The sequence below is a fragment of the Euprymna scolopes genome, chromosome 5 (assembly GCF_053919585.1).
Source record: "Euprymna scolopes isolate OS-2025 chromosome 5, ASM5391958v1, whole genome shotgun sequence".
Taxonomy (NCBI): domain Eukaryota; kingdom Metazoa; phylum Mollusca; class Cephalopoda; order Sepiida; family Sepiolidae; genus Euprymna; species Euprymna scolopes.
Genome location: NC_136486.1, coordinates 20,708,292 through 20,735,687, shown reverse-complemented (window position 1 = coordinate 20,735,687; position 27,396 = coordinate 20,708,292). Strand labels below are relative to the sequence as shown.

Here is a 27,396-nt window from a genome sequence, read left to right as displayed (position 1 = left end):
CTGCATAGTTTCAATGTCATATTCAGTACTGTTTAAAAAAAAAGAAAAAAGAAAATATTTTTTAAATAATAATCACCTGGTGATAAAGCAATTTTATCCTTTGCTGATTTAATGATCTTTCCATCAAATGTGAGGCTAGGTAATAAAAACTGTTCAAATATCACAACATTTTCTTTGTCTAAACCAAAATAATTGTTCTCTTCAAAATATTTCTCCGTCCGTTGTTTTGTATGATCGCTAGTCATTATGTACCTGTCAAAAGAATGAAAGGACAATGTCAGTATTTTTTTTTGTCAAATAAATATCAAGAATGGAAAGTGAAGAAAAATAAAAATAAAATGAACAGCATATTTCATCATTAGCAACAGAGACGGACGAGAACTCAAATATGGAGAAATTATATTCGGATGACAAAGCTACTGAGGTTTTGTTATCTTTATCGTTGGAGCACAGGGAGGAGCTGGAGCTATTGTGATTGCAAGATTTAGTAGAAAAATTCCGTCATGACTAACCAGCAGAGTGTTATCATTGTTGACCAGGGTAAGAGTCTATCAGAGATGTGTACACTGTAATGATATATGGAAGTAAAGGGTTGAGTACATGCGTTGATGGTGATAAATCATATGATGGATGTGTAATGGGATTCTTGATGACCTCAGTAAAAGATTATATCTGAACAGTATAGGGAGATGCCTTCAAAACAGGCAGCTTTGTTGGTATGGTCATATTAAAAGAATATATGAATGATCCCAAGTTAATAAATGTAGAACAGTTGAGATAGCATCACTTGACAGGGGATGACCAGGGAAAATAGGAGAGGAAATGATAAGAGTGGATTTTAGAGCAATAGGGGTTAAATAAAGACCTGGTAAGAGATATTAAATTGGCTTCTTAACTAATATAAAATCCATACGGCACATTCTAGCAAGAACAGCTTATGCACATGAGAGAGAGAGTTATATTCTCACAGAAAGATCATAAAAAACTGTCTTTATTTATCCATATTCTATTTGAAATTTGATGGACTTATTTTTGTTTTGCGTTACACACACAAACCTCTATCTATCTATCAAGGTGAGAATGCAGGAGTGTGAGGACACATCTCAACCTATATACTCAACAAATTTTTGATCTACAGACTTAAAATTTGGTATATATGGTATTCAGACATGTGGAAAACTTTTTAATCGGTTTTCATCCAGAAAAAAGGGCTGCTAAGAGGTCAAAATTGAAAAATTGGTATGTGAGGGAGAGGGGGGGGTGACTGGATTTTTATCTGTTTTCTAACTATTCCACTATTGGTTTCAATCTCAGCTCGAGTATTTTTTTTTTTTTTTTTACTTTCAAGAAGTGAATTATTTAGAAAAAACATAATACTCACATGCACACGTGTCAGATTTTTTCCGCTTCTTTACTATATTTGGTACAATATAACAATGAGTAGAGGATTGGCTCTAATAATAATACATACAAAATTTGCATAAATTAAATATCATATTTGTGTAATTTATGACCGGGCTTACAGCCTGCTAGTATATATATTAGTATATATATAAAAATGACCTTGTCTGTCTGTGTGAAGACCACCAAACTCCTCTTTCAATTTTTGGTCTACACGCTTGAAACTTAATATATAGGGGATTTGGATCTGTGGAACAAATTTGATTTGGCCTTTAGCCGGTAAAAATACTTGTTAAGGAATCAAAATTAAATTTTTTTTTAACTTGTCAGGCATACGTCGACTTAAAAGTGCTTTTCTATGCATGTGCAAATATACATTTATAGGATAAACAACAACTTTTTATATGTGTATGGATGTGGCTAAAAATGAAACAAATAAGGCTGAAGAGCCATGTGTTTTGGTTTCGATTCTAGCTGATGGCACCCAAGTCATATTTTTATTTATTTTTTTGATTTGTTTTACTTTTGAAATTACTATAATATATTAGGTACAATATGATAATCAATAGAGAATTAGTTCTATAATAATAAATATGAAATCTGCACAAATTGAAATAAATTTAACCATATTTTACAACTGGGCCACACCGGGTGGTATATTGGGTACAATATAATAATCAATAAAGAATTGGCTTGGCAATAGTAAATATGAAATCTGTATAAATTAAAATATATTTAAGTGTATTTTATAACTGGCAATGCCGGCCAGTCTGCTAGTATATATCTCTCTATGTAATAAAAAAGATAGTTATTCTTGTCTATAAAAAGACATAGGAAAAGAAACACCAGGCCCCACACATTATTTCAAAATGGCCATGCTAACTGCCAATACCTGATGCATGTTTTCCATTCAATTTAATACAATGTACTAAATTCCTACAATAATTTCGAGCAGAAGTTCTCTCCCAAACAAGTCATCTTTATACAATTGATAGCAAAATACTTGCTTACTCATTGTTGTGTCCTCCTCCTTTCCCAGTTCACACAGTTACCAAATATTTCATAAGGTTCAATTCTTATACGCGCCCGTGATTATTTCATTTTATCGTTTAGTTTTATTAGCAGTCATCTAATACTCATTCATTAATTGACACATACTTGAGTTTCGGTTTTCTTTACTTCCATCAAGTTCATTGGTTGTTCAAATTTGTTCCATTGTTTAACAGAATGAATTTTCCAACAGTTTTAGAATTACTTCCAAGATGGTGTCCATCCTTATTCATTTCAATCCAAACATTTTTGTCATATTGCGATTTGTTATTTTATTTTCATACATTTAAGACAAAACACAGATGTAAGTTGATTGTCTTTTTGTAATATTGCAACAAAAAACAAAATACTATGCTTCTTTTGAAGTCAAACAAAAACAAACATGGACATAACTTCATTTTTGCCAATTATCTTTTACAATTTTTCCATCATATTGCAATAAAAATTAACTTGTCATTTTCTATTCATTAGAACGACCTCAGCCACTTCGCTAAAAAATTTCTATCATATTACAAAAAAACTCAAAACAGTCGATGTTCAGATTAGGAGTTCGTTTTTTCGAACATGAAAAATACTAACCATTCGCAGTGGCGATTTCACATAAATTAACAAACAAGTTTATTCTTATACATATCGTATGGTTCTGATTTCTAATTTACTTTTTTAGAATATACAACCATATATTAACATTCACTTCCTTTAATCATTCACAAAATCTATGGAGGTTCCCAGAGAGAATGAATCTACTTCTTTTTCTCTTTCACTTTGATTACTTTTATAGGTATTTTGTGACGCTTATTGCCATTCGTACAAAACATATTCTGAATCAGCGAATGCCTCAGGCACCTACTTTTCAATTGTAGATTTAATTCTTATTTTCATAACTAATCAAATCGGAAATGGTGAAAGTTATTTATGTTTTAAAATAAAACATTTTCTTTGCTGGAGTCAAATACCTGATATGCATGCATTATAGTTTTACGATAAGTTTTACTATGTAATTTGTTAGGTGAAAGTACAGATTAGTTACAAAAAAATACATTCTTATCATTTCCTCCCATGTAGTCCTTAGCCATCTCCTGCTACCTCGACTGTTCTACATCTAACAGAACTCTCATCCATACTTTCAATGTGACTAAACTAACAAAGTCTCCTGTTTTTCACATATTTCACTATACTGTCCAGATTTAATCTTCTGATGTCATCAGATCTAAGCCTGTTTTTAAGACTCGCATTACACATTCTTTGTATCATTCTCATATCATTTCTGTCCATGCAACACATGTCCTCAGGCCTCACAACAGATTCATATTCCAATATATGTATAGCTAATGTGGAGAGAGAGATGAATTTTTACATGAACAAATTTATGTAAACTAGCAAGATACTTTCTGCATCAATCTGTATAATTTACTGCTAATAATAACAATCTATATATCAATACCATAGTACTTTTAATATACGTACATGTGTTACGGTTTCCAAATTATACATTATTTCATCAGGAGATCCTGTTTATTAAAAAGGGAAATAGAAGGTGATAACATACTATGAACATTAAATTATTATATATAGATACACTAATTTAATGTTTGTAGTATGTTATCACCTATCCTACTTTTTAATAAATAGGATTTCCCAATCACCAAAGACGCAATGTAAAAAAATATTTAAAAAAAAATTAAAAAAATAAAAATAATAATGTTGCTTTTGGGCTGTATGTGAAACTAAACTATACATTCTTCGTTTTCTGGCTAGGTTCCAAGGGTAGTATCTGCTCTGTCTAAAGATGGTATGATGATATTGTGAGGTTTCTGTTAGCGCCGGGCATCCATGCAATGGAAATATGTCACCGACGTCTATAAGCCATGATAAGCAGATATATTCTGACACTACATTAATTAGATTACTTAGATAAATACTTTTACAGTTTTAACAAAAGGGCTACAATAATATTGTGGAGGTCTCCATTCAAGCCGAACGTCAACAGAATGCCCAGCAGCAATACATTACACATGAAAAATGCTGCTGTAGAATTTCCACAGATCCTGCTAGTATAATAATATTCCTTTTAAAATAAATGTCTGCACGGTATTTTGTCACAGTTACTACTACATGTTGATTAACAATCCTATTTTAGTTGCCTTTGTGAACTACTTGCTCCGCATTGTCTTTCCACCAACCCCATTTCCTTTACCTTTGTTCTGCCATCAACTATTTCCTCTTTTTGTTAAAATTTTTCGTTTTTTTTATTTACTTCTTAACATTATTTTGGAGGAGGTGAGTGGGTGGCAGAAGAGGAAGAAATATCCCTAATATCATATTCTAATTACACGACAAATGCAGGGGAGCAGGGAACTGGTTACATACTTATTCTCTTGAGTGTGAAGAGAAGAGAAAAGAGTGGATACTAATTACACATTCACTCTCTCTCTAGTAGTTAACCTGCCTTTAACTTTAACCTTTGTCAACAGTTGAAAAATTTCACTTCTATTCTTAGAATTGTCTGTTAACTAACTCTAAATATACTGACCTTTATGTCTGGTCCTTTGTTTAAGTCACAGCAACTTCTTGATTAACAATCCTATTTCAAATGGCCTTTGTGTTCCTTAGTGAACCATTCCCCCCCATCCTCCAATTGTCTTTCTACTAATCTCAGTTCTCATACTTTTGTTCTGCTGATCAACTTATTTCCTCTTTTTGTTATAATTTTTCCTTTTTCTGAAATCACTTCCTACCATGTTTTTTTTTTTTTGTGTGTGTGTGTGTGGGGGGGGTCCATATTATCACACAACTATATTTTCTTACATTTTCCAGTTATTTTAATTTTCGCCTACAAAACATTTGCAAAAAGAAAAAAAAAGAAAATGCCTTTTGACACAATCGATATTTATCATTTGTGGTTTTTGAAAATTTAAATCTGCTTTCTCACCAAACAACTGAACATTTCTTGTTGGCCAATTGTTGAACTTTAACAATACGTTCTGCTTGTAATTGGTAGAGAGTCTTATTTGAAGCAAGGCCGACGCTGTACATGCCTTTGGGGTAATCCACACCCAGACGTGTCCCTTGTCCTCCGGCCAGTAACAGCACAGCCACTTGATTTTCACCAATCTTTTCTAAACCTAAACAAAGAAAAAAAGAAAGTTGGGATTAAAAAAACATTTAATGGTTTGTAGAGCAAAAAAATGATTGTTGGGAATCATTAAATCAAAGATTCGTTTTAAAGCAAGAAACAATGATAGAATTAAAATATAAAATCCAAGACATTTTAAATTGTGGAAATTAATTTAAATCTTGTAAAAGAAAGTATAAAATATTAATGTTTCATAAACACATGAAACATTTTGAATTTTAACAACTATGGTTCGTTGGAAAAAAGAACAAAAACATATTTTCACCCTTTATCAAAAAACGCAATTGTCAAGATTCACCTGAAAAATGTCAAAGGTTACATCGGCTGAAACATAAGAATAACAACCCAAGATGAGAGCAATAGCCTGAACAATGCAAATAATACATGTAATAAAAATTGAATTTACAGAGAAAAGTAACTAAACTAATAAATAGAGGCAATATTTTTCAATTATATATAAAAACATAGTTCAGAATCCTTAGGCTGAACTACTTTACTAGTGAAAAAGAATGAGGATGACTCAAATGAGAGTTTCAAAATAATTGATGTGATTTCTAAACATTGAACATATGGTTTTTAATATTTTACACTAGTAATTTATTGGTAAGAAATTATTTTTTTTTAATTTTTATTTACCAAAACAATTAGTTTTGTTTTCTCAGAATAAATTTTTGGAACAAATGGTCTAATCCGGATAAAATTTTGAATAGTGTAGAAAATTTTGTGAATATAAATAGATGGCTTCAGAAATAACAGTAAAATATGAATTACAAAATTATTTTTGACGTCTATTTGATGAAATATTTAAGTGAATTAAATCTGTATATTACTAATCTTCATTCCATGAGATTGTATTTACTAATACATATAACACCCAAGATGAGAACAGAAGTCAAAATTATCCAAATAAGAATACATATTAAAGATGCGGTTGGTTTGATTATCAAATATTTTAAAGAAAGTACAAAATTTGACCACTGTCAGTTAAGGAACAAACAGCTGATTCTAAGACTTACTCTGGGTGTGACCATGCCATATCTATAACATTAAGGAATAAAAGCACACAAGAATAACGTCAGAAGATGGATGTGAGAACTTTAGTTCGATGTGATTTACAAATCATTTCCTTGAACGTTTTTCAGCATTCTTTTTCAAAAAAGCTGTTTTTTTATACCAAAGATTAAGGTTGGTTCCATGACCGAAATATCGGTTGGTGTTAGCGATGTTTCTTATTATTTCACCTAGTCTGTTTTTATACTTTTATTTTCTAATTCCATGTAAAATGTGCACGAGATCTACCTCAGTCACACTATTTAGCAAACTGTATAAAAAAACTATAAAAAATGTATTAAAAAAAACTGTATAAAAACTATATTAAAAACTGCATAAAAACTATTAAAAACTGCATAAAAACTATTAAAAACTGCATAAAAACTATTAAAAACTGCATAAAAACTATATTAAAAACTGCATAAAAACTATATTAAAAACTGTATAAAAACTATATTAAAAACTGTATAAAAACTATATCAAAAACTGTATAAAAACTATATTAAAAAACTATATAAAAACTGTATTAAAAAACTATATAAAAAAACTGTATAAAAATTATATTGGGTTTTGAAATCCTCAAGTGAATTATGTCAAAGACTCAAAAAAAAAAAAAATGGTACTTGATGACTCATCACTTAAACAATCAACACTATAAGAGGATAAATGGTAAGTGGAATAAAAATGCTACTCTTCCTAAATCTTTGTTTCGTAGCTAATGAAAATGAGGCCTATGGGTCACTCTGATCTATTGTCAGTATTGGGGTCGGGAAGAAAAACACAACTCGGTATTTAAAATATATTGAAAAGAAAGACAAAAAAAAAAATAAAGAGTACGGTTTTATGTCAGTCTAACTACCAAGTGTGTATAACCTTAGTAATAACGCCAAGAGACATATTCTTCTGGTCTTTATAGTCAGTGGTAGAATTCATTATCCATAAGGTGGACACTACAACCCATTCCCTTCCTTCCAAACCATAACTCTGCAGGGGTCTAAGAATCGTTTACCCCTAGGGTCTATCACGGTAAAGTCTTCTGATAAAAGTTCTTTAAATCCTTGTCACACGTGTAAACTCCCCAAATATCCTAGCATTAAGTGAAACCACCTACAATCCTCAATCCCCTTTAACATGACAGGATACCTTCCTCTCTGCCATAAAGACTCAGACAGATATATGCTTGGACTTTGAGTCTATATTTGTAACACTCTCCCCTTAACTAAAGAGTACAATGTAGAATCAGATGACCAGGCCTTCATGTGCTTCAGACTAATCTTACAACACTGTGTTACTTACTTATATTTTCTCTACTACTCTTCCTTGAATCAGAACTGTACCCTAATCAACCATTTCTCTGATAGTATCTAAGATTGCCACATCTATATTAACACCCAAGTACACATAGTTGGGGGGAGGGGGATTTTAATGGCCCTTCCCAGTAGTTGGTCTGGTTTCTCAAGCTACAGAGATGCGGCTGGTAGTAGCACACATAGCTTCTCTGTATTACATTCCATAACACAATCTTTTTTTCAAACTGTTTCTAAGATTGTATAGATCACTCTCACTTCTAAACCTATTCCTTACCACAATACCTGAGAATTGTATGACAAATGCCCATAAGCCACTCAGGAACACCGATCATGTTGTAATCACCCTGATCTCAGGCTGAGGAGCTGTTGCTCAAAAATGACAAGATGCTTCAAAAAGGCTGATTGGGAAGTCATCAGAGATACCCATGGACTAATATCATTTTTTTACCTACTGAACAATGTGCCAGTGAGATAATTGAATGGTGCAAAGCAGGCATTAAAGCACATGTTCCCGCATAAGTATTATAGCAAGCCCCACTTTCCCCAATGGTTCACTCCAACTTGTGCAGCTGCCATTGCATAAATGTGGCATGCATTCCGATGATTTGTCTGCAACAAGTACAAATAGATCAAGAGAATGAAATAACTGCAGCTAAGAGAAGGCATATTGAAATGACTAGGAAAGAAGTAGAGTTGCAGAAAATAGGAATTCGTGATTTCTGGAAAATTTGTAATACTGTGATAATGGACAATTAACAATTCCCCACTAACAAGCATTCGGTTGCTTGCATGGCAACTGACAAAGCTAACCTGCTTACCTGGTGGTTTGCCTCCAACTCCACCTTAAACACCTCAAACCACTTCCTCCCAAGTTTCCCTTTATTGACAGAAGTTACATTCGTAGATCTGAAAATCACCTCTTCTCATGTCTGTGGTATCATAAAAAACCTAGACACCTTTATGGTGTTGATCTCATCCCTGCCATACTAATTAAGACATGCTCCACTGAGCTAGCTCGTCCTCTCCAAACTCTTCAACAAATGCCTAGTTGAGTCTTGCTTCCCTGATAGCTGGAAAATTGCCTCTATTGTACCAGTATTCAAGAACTCTAGTGAAAGAACTGATTCGCTCAATTATTGCCTCATCACTTTTTTCCCTTCTCTTCGCTAAAATTTTTCAGTCTTTAATCAATCAAGCATTAGTCCACCATCTTGCAAATGCTAAGTGTCTTTCTGACCAACAGTATGGGTTTAGGCAAGCCCGTTCTACTGCAGATATCTTAACCGTCATCACACATATACCATACACAGAAGACAGACCAGAAAAAATAAGAAATCACATTGTCTATTAGGTTTCTTTTTCACAAGAACTTATGACATAATGGATAAAGTACTAAGTAAAATTCAGTTTTAAGTGATGCTCTTCTGAAGGTTGGAGGTTCAATCCTCAATGCGAGCAATATTAAAAATACAATCATGAATTATTTATAACTTCTACCTGGTCATGGCTAACAGAATGAGAGTATGCTATCCTGTGGCTTAAACTAAGTTCTTTCCATTTTTAAGTATATTGTGCTTTGAAAATTTATTTGATATATTTCATTTATTTTGCTTAAAGTTATTTCAATTTATTTATTTCCAGATCAAAATGGAATGCCAAATTGAAAAAAATGTGTACTTTCAACACATAGTTGTTTGTTCTTATTTTACTTTAAAAAAAAAAAAAAAAAAAAAAAAAATGTAGATTTAAAAAAAGGCAAGAACTTAGTTGCCAACCTAATATTTGGTTTAAAGTTCTGTGCAGATTACCGAATTTAACAGAAAGATTCCTGAATTCGACAAGATAACTTGAAGAAAGTAGCAGATTACATCGGCCAAAACATAATAACACTCAAGATGAGAACAGCAGTTTGAGAATGCAAATAATACAAATTAAAATTATTTCATTAAAAAATAAACAAAAAACTTCGGTACTCCTGCAGTATTTTACCCACCGATTTCACGATCTTAGCCGAGCGTTGATCGACATCCGTCGGAAAACGCCGGAACATGGCGAGCGGTACGATACTCTATCAGCCAATCAGGGCGCTTCAAACAAACGCGCAGAGCAGACGAATAATTTTCATTGAGATTACACACATAGCGTTTCATTTCAGTTATTTTATTGTTCAAAGTAAAAATACACAGCCTTTCATTTCAGCTATTTAATTTAGCGATAAAAAAAACCAAAAAAAACCGGGAGCTGTTGGAAACATATTTATGCGAATTTATGTGGAGACAAAAATTTGGACACAACCCTTTTGTCTCCATAATAAATCAAATCGCGGAAGGCTACCCGGTTTGGGAAGGAGCTTCTTTCCACATCCTCTGAAAACCCTTTGCTCCCTACTTTGCCTCTCTACAGTCAGTAGAAAATCTTCCAGTCGGAACTAAAGATAAACAGTAATTGTTGTCCCCCCCCCTACAAACATTACTGAAAAAAACAAACAAACAAAAAAACATTGTTCTTACTGTTTAATAACGTTTTGTTAAAAACAAAAAAAAAAACATTGAAGTGTTTATTACTGTTGCTTACCCCCCCCCCCCCAAAAAAAAAAGCTATCGGAAAACAAAATGAACCAAAAAAAAAAAAAAATATTCAACAAAATAAATTTATTTTACTTTAAAAAAAACTTACGGTAAGTGTTTGTGATTTATTTTATCCAAATTTTTTGTATTAATTTTATCCATTTTGTTGTGTGTGTGTGTAATATCTTTTCCTTGTAATGTTGTTGCTATTCACATACTTTTAGCGTTCTTGCACCGTAGCTCCGAATTCTCGGCTTTCGTCGGCGTTAACGCTGAAAGCGTTCGTCAACGCTCGGCTAAGATCGTGAAATCGGTGGGTAAAATACTGCAGGAGTACCAAAACTTCAAATGGATTTACAGACAAGATTAAAACAAATATTTTGATGAAAAGAAAAAGAAAAAAAAGCTTTGACAGGTTTACTGTCAGGATTAATTTTCATCTGTCTAGACATTGTTAATATTTCTTTATTTCAAAAGAATGTCTTACGAAATATTAAAAAAGAAAGATGACAGCTTTGAAGAAAAGATTTGGAGATTGGGGGGGGGGCGGCATATATAAATATGCAATAACAAATGGAGATGTCTTAATTTAAGTTAATTCTATTTAAATCCTTGAAGAAAGAAAATCTTTGTATATAACACTAAATTATAGTCTTCTCCTTATCTTTTGAGATGAATTTTGCCAAAGGAAATAAAAAAAAACAAACATTTTAAATAAAGAAAAAGAAAGTTTAAAAAAATAAGAAAAAAAAATGAAATGACTGTCATATTTCTGTATGCGTTATTCATCCATTCAGACAAAGGTTTTGCTCATTAGAAACCATCCTTAGTGTAGGATTACTTTTTCCTGTTAATTTACGTATTATGTGACCAGTAGTTTCAGAGTTTATTGGTTAAATATTTACATACAGGCACACATGCATACATCTACTGTTTTATTTACATAGATTGTAACAGTATAATTCTTTTCAAAACAAAAACATTCTTTATCTTTTTACTGCAAAAATAATTGAATTAAGATAAACCTGCTATAATAGAAAGGAGTGATAATAATGAAAAACCCTATGACCATATATATGGAGGGATGTAAAATTATAGATGGAATAGAATGGTGGAGAGAAAGATGACTTAAAAAAGCAGCATGTATGCTGGCCGACGATTACCTACTAAGCAGGCCTATTATAGAATTTAATACAATATGGGAACTATTAATTATACAAGGTGCCTTCAATAAGTTTCCAGACTTTTTTCATACAGACATTTAAAATTGTCATATACTCTTGAAAATTCAGTATGTTATTGCTATACATCTTATGAGATGACTGATCAACTTCTATGATTTTAGGTTCAAATGAACAGCTACAGCATGAATTGGAATACACCCTACTAAAGCCTGATTACCACAGCTGGTGAATTTCAAAAATGCAATCTAGACATGAGGACACTTTAGAAGAACGATATGCAATAAAATTCTGTTTTAAACTTGGAAAAAATGCCACAGAAACGTATGGAATGCTTCAGACTGCTTTTGGACCATCTTACATGAATCGAGCGTCAGTTTTGGAGTGGCATAAAAGATTCAAGGAAGGCAAAGAGTCTGTATGGGATGATAAGAGGTGCAAGAAGAGTAAAGAAGTCCAAACACCAGAGTTGATCGGCCAAATAAAGAATTTCATGGATAAGGATCGTCATGTGTCTATAGAGACAATATGTGCACAATTTGATGTCAGTGTGGCAACTGTACATACAATTATTTGCGAGAAATTGAAGACGCGGGAGATTTGCACGAATGCACTAGTCCACAATTCCATCCTAGTCACAGACTATTTGACCAAAATGAGCATCAAGACAGTATAGTTCATACCTTGACCCCCCCCCCCCGGTGACTTTTGGTCATTCCCTAAGCTCCAGGAAAACTTAGATTGTTGTTATGAGACAACTGAGGAGATGAAAGAGGTTGTAACGAGGGTCATTGATACACTCTCACAAGAGGACTTCCATAGGGCCTTCCAGAAGCTGTTGGAACAGTACAACAAGTGCATTGCACCTGGAGGAGATTACTTTGAAGGGGACTACAGTTTCATGTGTGTACTATTAAAAAAAATTCCCATATGAAAAAAGTCTGGTGCCTCTAAATAATAAATAAGGTCACCATTATATCATAGGTTTTTATGAACATGGATTAAATAAAAGTGTCATTAGAAATTTTGTGTAAATTCTCAGGTTCAACAGGATGTATCTGAAGAAGGTAATAGGTCATATCCGGCCAAAACGTTTTTTGTGAATAACACCCAAGGTGAGAACAGTAGTTTGAATAATCTAAACAATACAAGTATGTTTTAGTTTGAACAAAGGTTGTAATATTGTGGGGTCTGTTCGTACCAGACATCCATAGAATTGAATGTCGCAGACTCCTTTCAACTGGAATTTCCATGGGTCATGCAAGTAATAAAATAAATTATTTCCAATTTCATAATCTTAAAAATATTGTAAAACAACAAACAAAAACAAAACATTTTAACATTCATCAGTTATAATAAATTTGAATTTATAAACCCTTGTTTTCATACCCCCCCCCACAGGACATATTTTAACTAGCAGGGCTACTCAGTGTTGCTCAGGGCTATAACAAACACAATAGAAGAGTTTAAAAAATGTGCATCTTTATTATTAAAACTTCTACCCCCTCTACCTCTCTTAACCTGTCTATCTTTTTTTCTTTCTTTCTCCCTTCCAAGTTTTTCCACACACCCTCTTCCCCACCTCCACCCATTTCTTTCTATTGAAAATGATCATAAAAAAAAAAGAGATGAATGAATTACTTTATCTAATAAATAACATTGCAAATGGCCGAACCCACCCCTACTTTGACAAAACCTGGCTTTTCCTTTACATTAAAAATCAACTGTGTATAACTTTGCCCTTGTGGGGAGGCAAGTAAATGGCGACACTATTTAGTGCAGCCACATTCATGTTTATCAAGAACAAACAGACTAACACACTTTCTTTTGTATTACTTTATTTTATTTTTTTAATTAATTTGACTGAAAAGATTAAAGTCTTTGTTGAACAATTTACACAAAGAATCAATTTGTTTAAATTGTTTAACACAAAACTAAAATTCATGGATATTTTTAAGTAGGCATAGATAGAGTTTTCAAAAAACAAAACAAAAACAAAACAAAGAAAAACGAAGCATTCAGAAAAATTTCCGACTCTCACGGTTTTGCCAGGTGTTTCACAATTTTTACTTTAATTGCCTGATCTCACGATTCATCTTTCATTTCTCATGTTTTTTTTTTGTTTTTTTTTTTTAAACATTTGCAACATTACAAACATTACAACTAACATGGTCAAGTGCAGGCTGTTGACCTTGGTCTGTGACGCGTTTAATGTCGATTACAAAAAAATATTGGCCAAGGAAAGGCATTACTGTAAAGATTTTGCTTCAAATGAACCTCCTTGGACATTTCCATGCATGCAGCTATTTGAACAGGGGCCCACCAGTGTGGATGATGCTCTTAAACCTGTGCCTACATTAAAGCTGGCTTTCCATGTGATAGGGACATCTCCAGAGAAGACCCTAATTTACCCTATATGTGCTTCCATATAGCACTTGCTCATACTACTGTGTTTATATTTGCCCTCTATCAGCCCCACAACAGTGGAGTAACTATCTTTAAGAGCATATCTGAGAAAATTGACCACATCCTGTCTGCTCATTCTTTGGCTAACATTCACGTCTGTGGAGACTTCAATGTTCACAATGTGGAATGGTTAACCCACTCTAACAAAACAGATGATGAGGGGAGGTTCTATCACAATTTCTGTATTGCTTATGACCTCACTCAGATTGCTCAAGAACCCACCCGTATGCCTGATACTGATGCAAGTCTCCTAGACCTTTTCCTCACAACTTGCCCTGAGCTATGTTCATCTTCTGTTTTTTCTCCACTGGGATCTTCCGATCACTCGGTTGTATCAGTTAAGATAAAAACGAAATGTAATAAGTCCTCAGATGTACCTCTCCATCATACAATATATCAATATTTTATTACTGCTTTTGTACATTTATATCAGCTCTACCTCTGCGTTACATGTTTAAACAGGATGTGTCCTCTATAGTATCAGACCTGACGGAATGGTTAATTGTAAGTATAGACAGTTTCATACCCTCAAAAAAATTCCAGCAAAAATCTGACACCCAGTTGTGGTTCTCTCCAGAATGTGCTGCTGCCATTGCGCACAGAAATCACTTTTTCTAGTGCTTCCAATGTAACAGATATATTGAAACTAAAACCGCTTTCAGGACTGCCAGCAACCACTGTAAAAGAGTAATGAAGAATGTGAGAAAGTTGTATGCTCAGTTCGTCAAGTCCAAAGTGGCTGAGCAGCATTTTGGTTTCCACCAGTTTTGGCAAATAGCAAACAGGATCCCGAACTGAAGCGTGTGCTCTATTCCAACTATCATCAACGGACGTGAAGTAATCTCGTTGGCATCAGACAAAGCCAAACTCTTTGTCAAGAACTTTGCAGCTAATTCTACCCTATGCGACCAAGGTCACCAAAACACGCTATGCGACATACAAATATCTGTGCGTGATATTGCTAAGCTAATCAAAAATCTTGATTCTAGTAAAGCAACTGACCCTGACGGCATTCCAATTATAGTGCTGAAAAAATTTCCACCAGAACTAGCTCCTATACTTACAAAGCTGTTTAAGTGTTGTCTTAAGGAGAATTGCTTCCCAACACCCTAGAAAATCTCATCAGTATGTCCTGTATTTAAGTATTCAGGTGATCGTTCATCTCCCTGTAAGTACAGACCAATAAGTCTCCTATGCGTAATGACTAAGTTACTGGAATCTGTTAAATAGAGAAGTAATCAACCACCTCAACAAAAATAACCTTCTTAGTGACATGCAATATGGTTTTTGTTCTGCTAGATCTACAGCAGATGTACTTAGGGTTATATCTCATAGGATTAGCGAATCTTTACAGAGGCTTCCTTTCTAGAGCAATTGCTCTTGACACATCTAAGGTGTTTGATAGAGTATGGCATAAAGGTCTACTTTACAAGATCTTCAGCTATGGTATAGCTGGAAATGTCTTCTCAATTATTAAATCATTTCTCTCTGATAAGTTCATAAGAGTAGTGGTTGATGGGCAGAAATCAGCTCATAGTATTAATGCTGGAGTCCCACAGGGATCCATCCTGAGTCCAACTCTCTTCCTGATCTACATCAATGATCTTCCAAATCACATCCTTAGATCATGCATAGACATTTATGCTGATGACACTACAATCTATGGCAGCACATCAAAGGCTGTAAACGACCAAGTTCTCTCTGATTCTCTCTCTTCTGATCTTGAGCATGTGGTACAATGGAGAAAGGAGTGGCTGGTTACTTTTAATGCATCTAAAACCAAGCTTCTATCTTTACATCATCAATGCTCTGATCCCCATCTGGCATCAATTGAAATGAATGGCTCTCATCTTGGGGAGGCTCCATGTTTTGACAAGCTTCTGGGTTTGATCTTTACTCCTGATCTGAAATGGAACATGTACATCAAATCCGTTGCCAAGGTCGCTGGTAAAATGGTGGGATCCTTCTATCGATCCAATAGATATCTCACTACTGATGCAATTCTCTACCTATATAAGAGGTAGGTACGTCCAAGGATGGAGTATTGTTGGCACATCTGGGCAAGAGCTGCCAGAAAGACCTTGTCCTGCCTTGACAGAGTTCAACCTCTTTCTCACAGAAGAGACGTTGCAAGCCTGTTTCTGCTTTATCGTTATTTTCATGGCAAGTGCTTATCTGAGCTCCAATCTATGGTCCCCGCCCCTCGTCAAACTTTCATGAAAAACACTTATCTAGCGGAAAAGACTATCAATTTCCCTCACTCTTTATAATGCTTATATCAAGACATAGATATGATTTACAAGTGCCAATCGCATGGCTCTGTAGAGCTCCTGATTATCAACTACATGGTTGTAGATTTGATTCATGGCTTGGAATGAGTGTTAGTCTAGCTGCACTGAAGAGCCATGATACAGCAAAACAGTGTCCGTGGATGACTACATATATCAAAAATAAAAATGAAATATTTAGTTTTTATTTATATCTATTTATTTATTTTATTCACGTTCACCCCTAACAAGGCATATCGCCACTTGGACATAAGGGGCTACTATTTGGGAACAGGCATAGGAAAGATTAACAAAATGTTGGTTTACATTACATTTAAACTTCTGCATATCAGTACATTTAAGGAAGCAGGTAGCAGGAAGGGAATTCCAAAGTCTAGCTGTTCGAGGGAAGAAACTATTAGAGTAGAAAGCTTTCTGGCATTTAGAGACTTCAGTGAAAGGGTGAGATTTTGTTGCTAAGTGGGTTTGTCAGGGATATGATGTAGTCAATGGGACAATATCATTGTAATTGTTAGTAGTGTAAGTTTAGTAAATTGGATTACTTAAGGGGAACGGCTCATCAAAAACTTGTTTACATTAGACTTGAAGACAACCATTAATCAGCTGGAAAGCAAGAAAACAGAAGAGAGTTCCACAGGTGTGCAGTTCTAAGAAAGAAGCTCTGTTTAGGTTTAGGCACAGATAAAGAGTAGGGGAAATTGTTGATAGTCTTTTCAGCTAGACGAGTATTTCTTGTGAAAGTTTGGTGACGGGGGGGGGCACCATAGATTGGAGCTCAGATGAGCACTTGCCATGAGAATAACAAAGCAGAGACAGGCTTGCAATGTCCTTTTGTGAGAAAGAGGTTGCAGAGAATAGAAAAGGGCATCCCCTACTAGGCTACAAAGTCTATTTTGAACTTTGTCAAGGCAGAATAAGATGTTTCTGGCAGCTCCTGCACAAATGTGTCAACAATACTCCATCCTTGGATGTACCTAGCTCTGACATAGGTAGGTTTGCACCCTGTGATTTTTGGTTATTCTCTAAGCTCAAAGAAAACCTTAGAGGCTTTCATTATGAGACAATTGAGGAGATGAAAGAGGCTGTGATGAGGGACATTGACACTCTCACACAAGAGGATTTCCATGGCGCCTTCCAGAAGTTGTTGGAACGGTACAACAAGTGCATTGCAACTGGAAGAGATTATTTTGAAAAGGGGCCTAGAATTATATGTGTGTACTACGAATAAAAGTCCCCATACGAAAAAAGTCCGGAAACTTATTGATGGCACTTTGTATACACGATAATCCATTAACACTTTTGTTGGTTTGTTCTTCAATGTGAATATTACAGCTTTATTAATTATTTGATTTTTAAAATTTTGATGAAGCTTTTAATAAATTAATTGACCGATTTTAATTTGTTTATTCTGTTGAAAATGCGTTTTATTTTTTTGCAAGAAAATTTCTCATATACATTTATACTGGGGGAGGGGAAGGCGCCCAGCTCTACACGATCGTAAAATACACTCAAATATGATATTTCAATTTGTCCAAATTTTGTATATATCATTATAGAGTTGTAACTTCAAAAGTAAAAAAAAAAAAAAAAAATCAGATTCCATCAGCTAGAATCGAAACCAAAAGCAAAACTGTAGCATTCAAAGCTGGTGACGTTACAACTGTACCAATGTAACCTGCATATAAACTGATTAAAAATAAACTAAGATAAATACACAAAATGTATAACGTTTTTTTTTTTCCTTTTTGACCCCTTAAAACTATTTTAACTAGCTAAAGACTCATAAAAGAACGGTCCATAAAAAATCCAATCATTTAAGGCCCCTAGTGCCACTCTTTGACTTTTAGTTTCGGAAGAGATAGAGTTTGAAAATATGGAGACAGACAGACAGACATAGTAAATTTCATAAATTAGATTTCCAAATTAATGTTTCTTTTAATAATGTTGATGAAAAGAGCATATCTTTGAAAATCCATAGATTATGAAATTCGAGCATAAACAATCAGTGTCACTTGCAGCATAAAAGTATTCACTGATGGTGTGAGACTAAGAAACCAACCCCTGTCATGGACGTGCGTCAGAAGCAGAGATGTGTCATTGAATTCCTGGCAAAAGTGCATTGAGAATGGTAGTAACCATGTCGAAAAATAAATACTGGATCACAAAAGATCGTTCGTTTTAATGGTGTCACTCGGGAGCCTTTCAACTTTTTTTGAGTAAAAAAACAAAAAAAATTACAGGCTTTACTTTTGGATCTACCCTTATAAAATATGTTATCACATTATGCAACAAATATTTGAGTAAATCCGATGTCAAACAAAGCTAAAATAGTCCAGTTGATTCCATGATACATAGTGACATAAAAATTCTGATAGTAAATGGCAAGTCAGTGGGGGAAAAGAATATACTATAATAGGGAGGGCGGGTGCTGGGGGCATGCACATGCACACAATCGTTGCAAAATAAAGTCTACACTTGAATTTAGTCACATGACAATTTAAAGTGTTTTCATTGGCCGGCTGAATTTGACTTGTAAGTCTACGTTTACATAGAAGAAAACGAGTAACTAAAAAAAAAAAAAGGTGAAAAAATCATCATAAAATGATCAGTCTTAACTAATGTTCTCTTTCTTCTTCTCTTTTAATCAACATGGGTTTGAGTCAGGAATGGGTGTGGTAGTGAGTGGATTCAAGGTAATGGCAGTCGAGGTGCTTGTAAAACAAGTCAAACTTGTTTAATTCCAATTAAAAGAAAGCTTGGAAGCCACGGGCAGATCAATAGAGAGCAGAGTTTGTGTGGCTTCGTGGGAATAAAAAAAAATACCGTTAAAGCTCAAAGGAAACAATACAGTGATGAATAAATATGTTAGGGTTAGGGTTAGAGGAATCATGTTTGCTTGTAAAGGATTTTATGACAACAAATTCTGGTTGTGACACTGACCTGGTGACAGGGAAAGGACAGTGGAAGGATTGAAGAGATTTTCAAAGAACTACCTTGTGACAGGCAAGATAGAAAAGAAAAAAATCTTAAAAAAATGCATGCATAAAACAGATTGAGATGTGGACAGTTGTGGGCCTTTTGAAGAATGATAGAATAGCACTAGAAAAGGAGCATGGTGCTCTCAGATTTCTGTCTAATTTGCAATTATGACCACAGCTAATGACTAGTTGAATTAAACCGACTACCAGTAGAGCAATTTAAGACAGGTTCAAAATGAGAATTCCTTAATTATTTTGTACAGCAGATGGAAGGGGGGGGGATTATTTTTTTGTTTTATTGCTTGGAAAAGTAAAAAAGTTTTTAGTAATAATTATAAAAATACATCCATTGTCTCAAACCACTCAAGCTTAATAGAGACCAAATTTATAAAGGAAAGGAACCTAGGTGGGGAGTTGGATAGCAAGATGTTTTTCTACATTAAATGTAAATTTCTGAAAGTTCATATGGTCAGAGAAACAGGGAACAGTGAGGGAATTCCCAAGAAATAACTTCTTAGAATAGGAAATCTTCTAGCATTTAGAAACCTCGACAGTGAAGGAGTGGGATTTTGCTGCTAGATTGGTAATTTGTGGCTATTTAAGTTGCAGAGGTATACATTCGGTAAGCTCATCAGAACTCATTCTGTGAAAGTACTTGTAAAACGAGCACAGGGATACAACATTGCAATGATGTGACAGGGGTTGAAGCTTGGCAGACAGTGTGGAACCCATTAGATTAGAAATTCTTTTTTGCATCCTATTCATGAGGGAGAGGCAAGTGATTAGTAGGGCGATGACAACAGCATATTCTTTTTATTGTTTTAACTCTCGAGTGGTATCTATTGATATCTTATATGCTTTTATATAGAGTGATGTGGTTCTTGGTTGTCTAACTGTGTCGGATATATACTCGAGAGTCAAAACAATGATAAGAATATGCTGTTGTCACAGCCCTAGTGATTAGTGTATACGACCAAATGTGGCAACAATATTCTGTGCAAAGGCTAATGGTAGCATTACAGATATACTAGAAGATGCGCTCGGTATTAAACGTAACTTTAAATTCCATAAAAAAAAATAAAAAATGAAGTAAAAAGAAATTGGAAAGAAACCAAGACGCGTGTATGTGAATTTTATGTTTTTTCTAAAAAGTTCACTTTTTGTAAGTAAAAAATACTTCAACTGAGACCGAAACCAAAACCTAAAGACAGTGAGTCAAGTATGATAACCATTAGGCCAGATTGCAACGATCTTTAAAAAGTGTTTTCAAACCTACTTATTCTTAACATAAGAAAGCCGTCATGTGAACGATTCATGCATGCAAATTCGTGAAACAGTTGACAAACAGAAAAATCTGATACCCTTCGCCCCCATGTACCAATTTTTCAATTTTGGCCCCTTAGCAGCCCTTTTTTGTGAATGAAAACTGATTAAAAAGTTTTTTAAATATCTGAATACCCTATATACCAAATTTCAAGTCTTTAGATTCAAACTTTGTTGAGTATATAGGTTGAGAAGTGTCCTCACACACACACACACACATTTTATATATATACTAGCAGGCCACCCAGTGTTGCCTGGTCATAAAATATGTATTAATATTATATTTTAATTAATGAAGAATTATTATTCATTATAAATAAAAATACTGTAGGTATTAAATGTAATGTTAAATTCCTTTAACAAAAAAAAAAAAAAAAAAAAATGAAGTAAAAGAAAAAAAACAAAAAAACGGAAAGAAATTGAAACATGCATGCGAGTATTGTTTTTTCTAAAAAGTTCGCTTTTTGTAAGTAAAAAATACTTCAACTGAGATCGAAACCAAAACCTAAAGACAGTGAGTCAAGTACAATAACCATTAGGCCAGCTTGACACAATCTTTAAAAAGTGTTTTCAAACATACATATTTTTAAAACAAGTAATTTGTTATGTGAACAATAGATAAAAATCTCATGACCCCCCCTCTCCACATACCAATTTTCAATTTTGATTCCTTAACAGCCCTTTTTTCTGGATGAAACCGATTAAGCAGTTTTCCACATGTCTAAATGCCCTATATAGCAAATTTCAAGTCTGTAGATAAAAAATTTGAGTATATACTTTTATAGATATTTTAGCAGGCTGTCCGATGCATAAATATTATATATTAATTCATACAGAAACTGAGACATGTGCATGCGAGTATTATGTTTTTTTTCTAAACAGTTCATTTTTTGTAAGTAAAAAAAAAAAAAATACTTGAGCTGAGATCGAAACCAAAACCTAATGGAAATGACTTAAATATGATAACCATAAGACCAGCTTTACACAATCTTTACAAAGTGTTTTCAAACCTATTTATTCTTAACATAAAGAAGCTGTCATGTTTCACAGCCATGCACGCACATTTGTGAAACAGTTGACTAGCAGAGAACAATCCAAAGACTCCCCAAGTACAAATTTTTCAATTTTGGTCTCTTAGCTGACTTTTTTTTCTTGATGAAAACCAAAAATTTGTTGAGTATATACAGGTTGAAAAGTGTTCTCAAACACATTTTTACTTTATATATATATATATATATATATATATATATATATATATATATATATATAATATTGGCAGATAGAGGGAGCCTTCCTTGTTTGCAGCAGATTTGGAAGCATCTTCTATGTACTTATTCCACTTCATGTTTCTGGAGAATTTCAGGTCAAGGAGTTTAAATGTTCGAGATAGGTGCTATCAGTCATATCAATTGGTACTTGGAAAGGTTTACTTATTTTTTTGTTCTTGAAATATCACTTCCGGTTTAAGTCAAAGCAAGTCTGTTGCCAAGGTCACTGGAAAAATGATTTCTTGATTATTATTCCCCCCCCCCTCTATCTCACTTCGGTACTTGTACAGTTTAATCAAGACATTAAAAAATGAAAATATTGAAAAAAAAAAAAAAAAAAAAAATTGTACGTATCCGTTATGGATACATACAATATAATTTGATCAAGTAGTTTTTTTTTTTTTTTTACAGTATAAAAACAATTTGTTATGATACCGATTAAAACGTAGCCATGTTTTGATTTTTAAGAAGAAAAGCTATTAGTTAAGATGGGGAGGAGGGTGTCGGCGCTTTAAACTGAGTTATCTCCCCCTGGCATGTTCTAAAAAATCCAAACATGGCTACCGTCAGCGTGCTGTCATAAGAACATGTTTTTCCACTGTAAAAAAAAGCAAACTACTCGATCAAATTAAGTGAAATTTTTTTCAGAGCACTTCAGTCCAAAACGGACATGTACAATATAACTTTTGTTTTCGATATATACATTTTTTAATGTCTTGATTAAACTGTACAAGTACCCTCACTTCTAATGCAATCTTCTACTTGTATAAAAGACAAATAGATTCTAAGATAGAGCACTGTTGCCACATCTGGAAGAGAGCCATTTTCACAATGTTTCGGTCAATGTAAACTCCAGCCTTCTTCAGGTGTATCTTGTCGAACTTGGGAATGTTATATAATTTTCAGAATAGAAGAGACGATAAAATTATTTCCAGTCAAGCAACGTCGCAACTCACAAGAGCCATGACAGCCCACAAACCAGAACTCCAAGACTCGAGTTTCACCCTCATTTGGACTCATCAGTTGAACACATCCGAACTCAGGATTCGAAACCAGAATCTCTTGCATGCGAGACGAGTAATTTGCCACCTCAACAACCGCACCACAAACAAGTCTCTCAGTTAACACAAATCCAAGCAAACCGCGGTGAAATACAACTATGGAATGTACCTACTTCGTCTCAAATAAGGGGTGTGATCCTCCAACAACTGAGAACCCAAGCCAATGTCTCACAAGTAGGATTTTTACACTTGTTAGGACAATATCATCCGACAAGCTAACCTAGTTAGCAAATTGATATTAGAAATTTCAAAATGTGCGAGATGATACAATTATTTCCACAGTTAGACAACGTCGTAGCTCACACAAACCATGAAAGCCAAGTAGGGTGAAACTAGAGTCTTTGAATTTTGGTTTTTGGACTTTCATGGTTCATGTGAGCTGCAACGTTATTTAACTGTAGAAATAGTTATATCATCTCACTTCTGAAAATTCTTTATATATATATATATATATTATACAGACATATATAGATAAAGAGATAGGTTTAAGTGCATATACAAATACAGGTACGGAGCGGGCAACTAAATTAAAAATTGAAAAATTATATCACGTATTTTGGTCTTAACCGCATAATATTAGCATGATTTTCCTGGCTGCCATTGTATACGGGAAGGACTTGCTTTTAAGGAGTGTGGAGAGGCATGAGATAGGAGTGTTATTGGGTATGCAGGGTGATAAGTGCGGCTGTAATCATACTAAGATATCGTGTGGGTGTGGATGCGTGTAAATGAGATAAGATGTTGGAATGCATGAAGGAGTCTTTATATATGTAAAATATTAGCAGATCATTTTTTTTTTATCATTTCTTAACATATTAGGCTGTGTGGTTGAAATATGACACCCGGTTTCCTAATTCTGGAGATTTGTAAACATTGGTTGGGGGCAGGGAACTCATAATGCATATAGATTTTGTTAAATGCTATAAAAATGTCCTATTGACTTGTAGTTACCTTACTCTGGGGTCTCCCCCTCTCTCATCCTTCCTCTCTAGTTTATCCATTTATCTGTTACTTTTTATCTTTCTTTTTTCAATATTTTTGATTAATTTATGTTTTATGCTTATTTTTTTTTTTTACTAATTATTATCGTTTTTACTAATTATTATCATTTCTCTTTTTTATTTTCCTATTTAATTCTTTGCGTCTTATTGTATTCCTTTAACCATAAATTTTTTTAGATTCCTCCTACTTCTGACTAATTTCTACTTAAAATTACTCGTTATGGTCTAATTCCCCCTCCATCTTGCATTCTTGTCAACTCCTGCTCCTTCTCCAACTACCACCTGGTCATGGATGGTTGTGGCATACACTGACTGACCAGACATGGCAATTCAAAGCTTCTGTTATGAGAGCAAGCCAATTGCGGTTCCAGCAATGAACTCCATAAAGATGAGGGCCCAGAATCAGTTCAGCATCCTGCTTCACTGTCTTGAGCCAGGTTTTGAGTTGACCACTGTGATGTTTTTTCCAGCCAAGTAGTGGAACTGGATCAAGGACTTCACGGATTCTTACCTGGGTGTTGTCAAGGGGCATAACTGAAACAACAAAGGCGTCTGACAAGGAGAGATTTTTGGAGAGAGAGGATCTTGCAGCAAGTGCAAACTTTACTGTCCGAGACACTGTTGCCAGCGAACATGAAGACGCTGCATAGGCAATGATGACCAAATACCACCAGTTTCCATAGGTCACTTGCCGACACAAGCCAAGTTTTGCAAACATAAAGAAGAATGGTGCAGACGACTTTGATGTTCAACCTTATTACTTTTGAAATCAGAGCAGCGATCGAAGTTGACAGAAGACGATGCAGTTGAGGATCTCTTCCTCCCCTTGGCCTGTTGATAAAACTAAGATATTTGAACCGATCGACCTTTTCATGGGTTTTCATGTTGAGAATGACCGGTTTTTCATTTTTCATCTTCTCCTTCCATCTGACTGACCTCGAAACTCCAGTATCCTCTCTCAACCAAATTGCACCCCCTTACTTTACCTCACTTCTTCCCCTCTCTCTATTGAATACATACTAATGCTATAAGTTAATTACTTGAGCCATCTATAAACCTGACTGGTTTGTCTCATTTGATGAGGCCTGCACTGGGTTAAAATAAATTCAGGAGATTGGACTAACTTTGTGTTGGATTTTTCCTTTTACTCATTATATTGTGTGTATATATATATATATATATATATATATATATATAATAATAATAAATATATCTGTAGTTTTTATTAAACTGAAAGACTAAACCCTCTGGTCCTAGACTGTTTGTTTAGCAATATATGAGGGGTGTTCCACAAGTAATGCCTCCTATTTTTTCTGTTTTACCCAAATGAATCAGTGGAGATTGCAAATTGCATTGTTATGATGACTGAACTTATGCATTCATGACTTGAAAGTTTCATCTTTCAATTGCAGATGGTTTGAGACTCCTATCATGGATGTGTGTCAGAAGTATATTGCATTATTAAATTCCTAGCAAAAGTGCGTTAATAATGGAGGTGATTATGTAAAAAAGTAAATTCGGAGGCATAAAAGGTTGCTAGTTATCATACCGTTTCCATCTTTGTAGCTCTTTAACTTTTTAAGTTAAAAAAATTAGGAGGCTTTACTTTTGGAACGACGGTCATATACATAAGTAAACATTTGGAATTAGATTTTATTCCTTAAGCTCAAGGAAACCTTAGAGGCTGTCGTTATGAGACAATGTCCAAAGTAATTGGCTTGGTTTCTCTACTTACACAGACAGCTACTCTATATCTCATTCCCTATCACAAACAGTTACATTTCTGACCAGTCTCCCAGATCAACAAGACTCACTTCTAGATCTATTTTTGACCACGCTTCCCCATGACTGTAACGAATGCCCATAGCCCACTCGGGAATGCTGATCACACTGTGATAATGGTAGAAATTACCCTAAACTCTCGATCCAAAGTTGAAGAGTCATTGCTCAAAACAAAGTACTATAAGAAGGCTGATTGGGAAGCCATCAGGGATCTCGTCAGAGATGCCCCATGGAGAAATATATTTTCTCTTCCTGCAGAACAATGCGCAAATGAGACCACTAAATGGTTTAAAGCGGCAATTGAAGCACATGTTCCTCACACTGAAATTCTATAGCAAACCCCAATTTCCTCAATGGTTTACTTCTACTTGTGCAGCTGCCATTGCTCAAAGGCAGCATACATACTGCAAATTTGTCTGACATAAGTCCAATACAAACAGACAAAAGTTTATAGAAGCTAGAAATAATTGTAAGAAAGAAATAGCGACAGCTAAGAAAGAATATACCGAAATCACCAGAAAACACATTGAAGCACAGAAATTAGGAACCCGTGTTTTTTGGAAAATCTACAACAGTCTAGTAAATAATGGGCAGTCAACAATTCCCCCACTATCAAAACAATCATGAGGTTGTTTGCACGGCAACCGAGAAGGCTAACATGCTTTCCAGTCGGTTTGCCTCAAACTCTACATTGGACTCAGCAAACCATTTCCTCCTTGATTTTCCTTTGTGGACAGAAACCACATTAGATAATCTGAAAATTACCCCTTCTCAAGTGCATGATATCATAAAAAACCTAGATACCTCAAAAGCAAGTGAACCTGATCTCATCTTTGCTGAGGTTGCTCCAGTTCTCTCCAAACTTTTCAACAAATGCCTTAACAAATCTTGCTTTCCTGACTGCTGAAAAACTGCTTCTGTGGTACCAGTTTACAAGAATTCTGGTGAAAGAACTGACTCATTAAATTATCGCCCCATTAGCCTCCTGCTTTTCACCAAAACATTTGAGTCCATAATTAATCAAGCTCTAGTCCACCACCTTAGAGTTGCTAAACTTCTGTCCGACCAACAATATGGATTTATGCAAACCCATCCTACTGCAGATATCCTAACTGTAATCTCTGAATGTATATACCATGCACTGGTTAAAGCAGGTGAAAGTAGGTAGGTAGGGAAGCTAGATATATCTAAGGCTTTTGACAGGGTATGGCATGATGGTCTTCTCAGGAAAATCAGATCATATGGTATTACTGGATGAATACTTAACATAATTAAATCCTTCTTAAATAAGAAAAGAATCCAGGTTGTCCTCGATGGTTGTACGTCAAAATATAAATGAGGGTGTACCTCAAGGGTTAATCCTTGGACTTTATTATTCCTGATATTCATAAATGACCTTCCTGATAGAGTTGTCTCTGAGATGGGTATATTTGCTGATGACACCATGCTCTATCACAGGCACGTGAGGAAAATGAATGAACACATATTCGAGGCAATAGCGGAAACCATACAGGAAGATTTCCAGTCTGTAATG

At 34.5% G+C, this 27,396-nt stretch overlaps 1 protein-coding gene across 4 annotated transcripts in view; it reads right to left on the bottom strand.

The window, feature by feature from the left end:
• The window catches only part of LOC145276729 (UDP-N-acetylhexosamine pyrophosphorylase-like), a 91,712-nt gene that overhangs the window by 35,984 nt on the left and 28,332 nt on the right, over positions 1–27,396 (bottom strand). For all 4 annotated transcript variants that reach the window (XM_080127945.1, XM_080127948.1, XM_080127946.1 and 1 more), the window contains exons 3-4: positions 5,384–5,576; positions 77–252 (exon numbers count right to left, since the gene is read on the bottom strand). In XM_080127945.1, the coding sequence (XP_079984071.1) occupies positions 77–252; positions 5,384–5,576 (369 nt within the window). The remainder of the gene's footprint in view (positions 1–76; positions 253–5,383; positions 5,577–27,396) is intronic.